General features: G+C 33.2%; 1 protein-coding gene across 3 annotated transcripts; it reads left to right on the plus strand.

The window, feature by feature from the left end:
* The first annotated feature begins 2,047 nt into the window (after positions 1-2,047).
* On the plus strand, positions 2,048-6,165 carry AGK2 (guanylate kinase). 3 transcript variants are annotated; one of them, XM_088091507.1, is made up of 11 exons: positions 2,048-2,066; positions 2,797-2,839; positions 2,952-3,059; positions 3,185-3,258; positions 3,333-3,459; positions 3,595-3,957; positions 4,111-4,232; positions 4,312-4,447; positions 4,530-4,572; positions 4,665-4,767; positions 4,840-6,165. In XM_088091507.1, exons 2-11 carry the CDS (start codon positions 2,837-2,839, stop codon positions 4,955-4,957), a joined length of 1,197 nt encoding a protein of 398 aa, XP_087947633.1. In that variant the 5' UTR covers positions 2,048-2,066; positions 2,797-2,836; the 3' UTR covers positions 4,958-6,165. The 3 variants fall into 3 exon arrangements, with proteins under 3 accessions (XP_087947633.1, XP_087947632.1, XP_087947631.1); XM_088091506.1 differs by lacking the exon at positions 2,048-2,066 and adding an exon at positions 2,083-2,559; XM_088091505.1 differs by lacking the exon at positions 2,048-2,066 and adding an exon at positions 2,084-2,258.
* Positions 6,166-6,774: the final 609 nt, after the last annotated feature.

The following is a 6,774-nucleotide window of genomic DNA, read 5'->3' on the forward strand; positions in this document are numbered from 1 at the left end:
CAAAGAATTTAATCTAAAATAGCCCTACAAAAAATATAAATAAGAAAAATCAATATAATCAATTAAATTTGAGGCATTAGTTAAGAATATAACTTAAAGTTTAACCCTTTTAAAAAATAAAAAAGGTGACATATGCAAGAAAAAGTCCTTCCTTATTTTAGTACTAAACGAATCTCATGCCAAGTAACAAGTTGCATAGTCTAGTTCCAATATATCTTCTATGGTTTTTCAAATTTTATCCCCTTTTTTTTTTTTCAATTTTAATTTTGTTAAATGACAACAGAAGTACTTTGGCTTGATTGTTGGTCCCAACCAACCTACAAAAATTCAATCAATAAATTAATATATTGAATTCTTATAATTTTAAAATATTAGATAATTCCTTTAAATCTTTTAAAAGATTTCAGTTAAATACCTTCAAATTTTGTTATCACTAACAACATTTTTAACTAGCATTTTGGTTATAATATTTATGAAATTAATTTAATATAATTTACTTTTTATTTATTTTTAATGTATTACTTATCTCATTTGAAAATTTAATATGGTTCCATATTTTAAATTTATTTAATAATGTAAAAAGTGATCACATATCAATATTCTTTTTTGTTTTCTTTACAATTAAACTTTTTGGTTTTTAGTTGGAGGTGAAAAAAAAAGTGAAGAGTCACTGGATGAGGTATATGTGAAGAAGAGAAGTACTGAAGGTACTAGAAGGTGAAGAAAGAAGAAAACAAAAATAATCAAAAATAAAAACAAAAAAGTAAAATCAAAGCAGCAATATTCGATCATTTTCTAAATGTTATTAGTATCAATTTAATTGAAGACACCGCATTAAATGTTTTCAAATAAAATAAAAAATCAACTGAAAATAAAAAAAATTGAAAAATTACATTAAATTAACTTTACAAATATTGAGATTAAAATATTAATTAAATTTTAAAAATATATTATTAAATAGATAACTTTTAATATTTGCAAATTAATACCACAAAACATTTTTATAATTCTTTTAAAATATCATGAGTGTCAATTACATAACTCCACAGTATAATTATAATCATAATCTTACTTTTGTAATGGAAGATCATCATAATGGAAGATCATTATTGCTGTATCTCTAAAGTAGGTCATCTTATTTTAAGGGAGTGAAATTCAATTACTTAAAGATAAATTTTTAGTTCACTGGAAATCTCAAATTAGAAAATGATGTTTTTCAGGCTTGATCTATATTTGGGAAGATAGCATTTATTGAGTAACACTTTTTTGGTAAAGTTTCCTTCATTCCAATTTAAAATAACTTTTTTACTGTAAAAATACCATACTTATCTTAAACTATGTAGCATGCTATTTATTTATTTTAACTACAAAATAGCACTATTATTTGATTTCTAGAAATTTTATGTAAATATTTTGTAGAAATATATTTTATCAATCAAATAAAATACAATCATCTTTAAAAATCGCAATTTTCAAATTTATAATTTATAAAGTAAATGTGCGATACTGTCGAATACTTACATATTTATTTTAGTGTATAAAAATATTATAATCTTCATATAAAAATATTAATTTCGTTACTTTTAATTAAATTAAGTGAATATAGTAACTACATACATAATAAGTACCTAATCATATCGATTATTAACATAATTTAAATAAAAGTAACATAATTAAATTTGTTTATATAAATAATATAATATTTTTAGTATACTAAAAGTAAAATATATTAATACTTATTTATTAAACTGATTATACATCCTAATTTATATTCTAAATTACAATTTCCACGAGAATTGTCATATAATCTTCTGTGGTTAGGGTTACTGAACAGGTTATGGACGGAAATTCCAAAACTTAAATTAAATGAATATTTGGAGTGAGATTAACTGACAGATGACAAATATTAAATTTGGCTAACAGTATTTTCAGAAGAAATCGGATTTTTGATTTTTTTTTTCACAGCAAAAATAAATAAAAGAGCGAGAAATTTCCAAAATGAATAAAAAACATAAGATGAAGAAGGAAGGTTCTCATAAGCACACGGCAAAAGAAAACGAAAAGAGGTCATTCTCCCTCCTTCTCTCATAATCCAAACCTGCCCCTTTTTTTTGTTTCTCTGCCTACAAATATGAATCCTCTCTCACATTTTCTTCCACCTCCACCTTCCTCCTTCTCTCGGTTTTGTTCCTTTCTTCCTCTGTTTCTTTCTTTTTCCTCTCAACGACTCTTTGCTCTCAACACACATCCTTTACAAGGTTGTTAATTGCTTACCCTGCAACTCTTTCTTGTTCCCCCTTTCCCAGGTTTATTTAAGGTTGTCGGTGTCAAACTCTTCCAGATTTCAGATTTTGTCGCATTGCGATCTGGGTTTTGTTCTTTTTATCCTCTTTTTCTCGTAGCGTCGTCTTTGCTTCATCTCCTTCTCTGGGTCTTATAAAGTTTTTTATTTGTTTGACCTGCTGGGATTCTTCATGGTTGTTCGCTTTAAAAATTAATTTAAAAATTGTGTTATAGTTTTTCATGGTGCGGGATCAGACAGATAAATTGAGAAAAAAAAGTAAGCTTGATGAATTTGTGTCACGTTTTTATATAGTTTTTGTTTCTCTGGAAGATGATGAAATCCGGGTTTTTTTCTGTAACTTTTTTTTTGGGGTGTTTTTGCAGTTGATTTTTTTGTTACAATTTGTAATGGAACTTCTGGACTGTAATTTATTCACATTGGAAGTTTGCATATATTGTTAGATCCCTTGGTTATTTATATGGTATTAATCACTATTTATTTTTTTGGTTCAGGGTTTAAGCTTAAACCAGGATTGTAAGCACAGAATTCGCTATGGTGAGCTTCCTTTTTTTCCTGATATTTCATCAAGGATTGGAATTTTTTTTTCAAATGTGGATCGAGGTGGTTTTGCTTTAATGTGTCTAATCTCTTTGGTTGTGATCGCTAGGGAGAAGCACCAGCATTGCTTGTTGATGACCTGCAGGATGGGGCTCACAATGGCCTTGAATTGAAAAACGGAATTTGCAAAGCAACTGCTACCGTTGGTGATAAGACGGTGAGTTTATGCAATATGCTAATTTGAAGATAATTTGTATGTATGTTGTTGCTCATGATTAGATTAGTGTCTAGCCAAATCTTCTTCTGCCTAAAGCAAAAAGTGGGCCTCCATTTTTTTGACAGTATGTCATTGGTGGAGCTGATGATGGAACTTTGTCCATTGAAGTTCAAATTTTTGACCGTAATCTTGGAGAATGGTCAGTTTAAGGTTTCTCCGCTTCATAACTGTTGCTCACATGCTTTCGTTGCTGATATCTATTTGAAATTTCAGGGTTCGTCCAACTGTGAGGGGCACCAAACCCGTATCGTGCAAAGGCCTTTCAGCAGTGGCTTTGGAAGACAAAATACTGATTCTTAAGAAGGGTTCTAAGCCAGATGATCAAATATGGTTCCTGGAGGTTGGTGTTTCCCGTACACAATCCTTGGCATATTCGTATTTTAACAAAATATTACTGATGCATGGAAACACCAACCGTAGTAGATTTCTCATTATTGCCCAATATAAATTAAATGTCTCAATATACTATTGGCAGGTTGACACCCAATATGTTAGGCAGCAGCAAGAATATTTGGGGACTGAGGTGGTTGCATGGAGTAAAGGTGTGGTAGGAAATGCTGAGAAGCCTGTTGTAATTAGTGGTCCTTCTGGAGTAGGCAAAGGAACATTGATAGCAATGCTTATGAAGGAGTTTCCATCTATGTTTGGTTTTTCTGTGAGCCACACCACCCGTGCTCCGAGAGGTATGGAGAAGGATGGGGTCCATTATCATTTTACTGAGAAGAGTATAATGGAGAAAGAAATCAAAGAGGGAAAGTTTCTTGAGTTTGCTTCTGTCCATGGTAATCTGTATGGAACAAGTGTTGAGGCTGTGGAACTGGTGGCAGATGCAGGGAAAGTAAGTTGCCCGTGCTTAACTATTATTATGACTCGTTTATTTGAAACATTTGTTATTGTATTATTATTTCCATGTTGTAAGATTGTTGTCCTTTAGATATTATTTTTAAATTCTCATTATCTGAGATAATGATTTTGTTTTTAATTGTTTCAGAGATGCATTCTTGATATTGATGTTCAAGGTGCAAGATCTGTGAGGGCTAGTTCTCTTGAAGCCATATTCATCTTTGTATGTCCCCCGTCAATGGAGGAGCTGGAGAAGCGCCTTCGTGACCGGTGAGTTGTTGTACATGGTGATGATTTTTAGTTTTCAACGAACCATGATTTTGTGCTAAATTCAATGCTTTGAAATCAGAGGCACAGAGACTGAGGAACAGATCCTGAAGCGACTAAGGAATGCCGAGGCTGAGATTGAGCAAGGCAAATCTTCTCACATATTTGATTTCATCCTGTACAATGACAAACTTGTTGAGTCTTACGAGAAACTTAAGGTAATTGTTTCTAAAACGAATACCTCCTTAATCTCCTAGATGTTTTATGACCATTAATTTTCTTCATTATTCACTGGTGCAGAAACTATTGGGACTTGATGATTTTGTCACTACTACTAAATCAGGTAAGAATTATCCTAGTAAAACACGGCATGTGGTTTCGCAATTTTAAAGCCACGAAGATTAATTGACGTGTTTAATCTTGTCAATGGAGCAGGCCATGGAGAGATTGATCTACCAATTGACCATTCAGTGTCAAAAATTGATAACAAAGTCATCATAAACCGCATCTCCTCGGGAGAGAAGGAATCAAAGAATTTGTAAGTCTTTTGAACAAAAGTACTCATTTCGCACTAAAAGGTACCAAACTGACTTTTCCTTTGTGTTAACAGGATCATATTAGATGTTTCCTCGCTAAAAGGAGGTGCACCTGGACGGACCAGAGGCCTAAATTTCCAAGCAATTGGCTCGTTCTCCAATGGCTTGACTGAGATAGAAGGACTTAGCTAACATTCAATGGACTCGGCCAACTAACTTGGTGTTGAGAAAATGGGGCACGTGATAAGGCTTTAGATTCACGTCTTAAAACATTTTTTTTTACCCTTGTTGCTTTCTTTGATTGTTATGACTATTGAATTGATTTTAGAGTTGTGGATCACTCAATTATTATTCTCTGCATAGGCAATGAGATTACTTGTTCTGTATCCCCCCGCCCTACCTGTAGATTAGGTCTTAGACTACCCATGGATGTTCATTTCTAGCCATATTTTTTACCCCTTCAATTTGTTGGAGACACTTGTTGTATGTCATGAATGTCTTCAGTAAATTCAAACAGTTGTATTGCGCTAGTCATGCAAACATCCATTTACATTTTTGGTAACGACACATTCACTTAGTCTTCCAACCTCAAAAGGGCTTTGCCCCATTTAACTTCTAGCCCCTATATGTAGTTCGTTATTCTCAATCATTTCATATCTTTCAGCTTTTAGTGATAAAGAGCTCGAGCCTTTTCAACTTCACCTACCATTCGGTGGTCCTGAATCAATTAAGTCTCCAACTGCTGCAGGCTATTTTCAACCGACAGAGACATACATTGATAAATTTGGAGCAGGTTTAAATGATGATAAGAATTACGGTGATGTAAAATGACTAGATATTTTTTTGTGAATTGAGCTCTGGGAAGAAAGTAGTCGATCAAATTTTGTACAAAGTAGTTAATTATGCAGGATGGGAGAGTATTTTCAACCATGATATTATGTCAAAGTGGCACGCTTATAAAGAATGATCACGCTTGGTCATACGACGGAGAGAAGAGATTGTAATGTGGCTAACTTATGGAATGTCTGACATATACCTTTTAAAAGGACAAGAAAAACGTTTCCTTCCTGTTCCACTTTCCCAAGCTTTGGCTTATTATGCATTTCGGATTACGTGGAGAAAAGTTGCAAATTATATTCCAGAACTTCTGTTGATATTTTGAAAATTTCAACGCATGTTAAGAACATGACAACGCTCCAACCAAACTATACTATGAACGTATTACACGAAGCCAAGTTTCTATGGATCTTCAAAGTCTACTTGAACTACCTGTTGTCAATGACAAGTGACAGCTTGGCCCAGAGGAAAGTTTTCAAGATTAGATAAAAGGTCTGTTATTGAATACAAATACAAGTTGTACACGTATCAGTAAAGTAACTAAAAGTTATTTTTCACTCGTACACGTCATTTCACTTTTCACGTAAAATAAAATCAAAAGGCTATAGAGTATGATATTATACTGTTTAAAATCTAATCGAACACCAATTCATGATTTTGATTTTACAAGTTGGGGGACAGAGTGAAGAGAATAATTGGGAAAGGTGGTTAATGCAGTTTTCAGTTGAGAGTTGTGGAGCAACAATGCAAAGTGGAGTGATAATGGGTTGCGATACCGACACAAGAGAGAACAGAAGATGGGTTATGTCGTGCGAGGTGATGTGTCGCTTAAGTGTTTGGTTAAGAAGGCTGTCACAGGTCGATCGCTTGGCCGAAGCCATTGCAAGTTGTATAGAAGTCTTTGCAATTGCAAGGTCACTATTTTTCCACATAATATTTTATTGTGATAATTATTATGTCAACAAGGGTAGGCTTTTATTTTGGGGTTGGGTTGAAGTTTGAAGGGAAAGATAGGAATGAATGGGGAAGGTTGGTAGAGTACCCCACAGTTGTGTGGTGGTGCAAGTTGGTACCTTTTGGGATTTGTGTGGCGTGGAAAGAGCTTTACGGGACAAAGTTCACACGCGTCGCAATTCTCCTTTTCTTTCTCGTACCAAAAGCGAAAGCACAGA

This window comes from Vigna umbellata, chromosome 5 (genome assembly GCF_029865625.1).
Source record: "Vigna umbellata cultivar VRB3 chromosome 5, Vumbellata_1.0, whole genome shotgun sequence".
Classification (NCBI taxonomy): Eukaryota; Viridiplantae; Streptophyta; class Magnoliopsida; order Fabales; family Fabaceae; genus Vigna; species Vigna umbellata.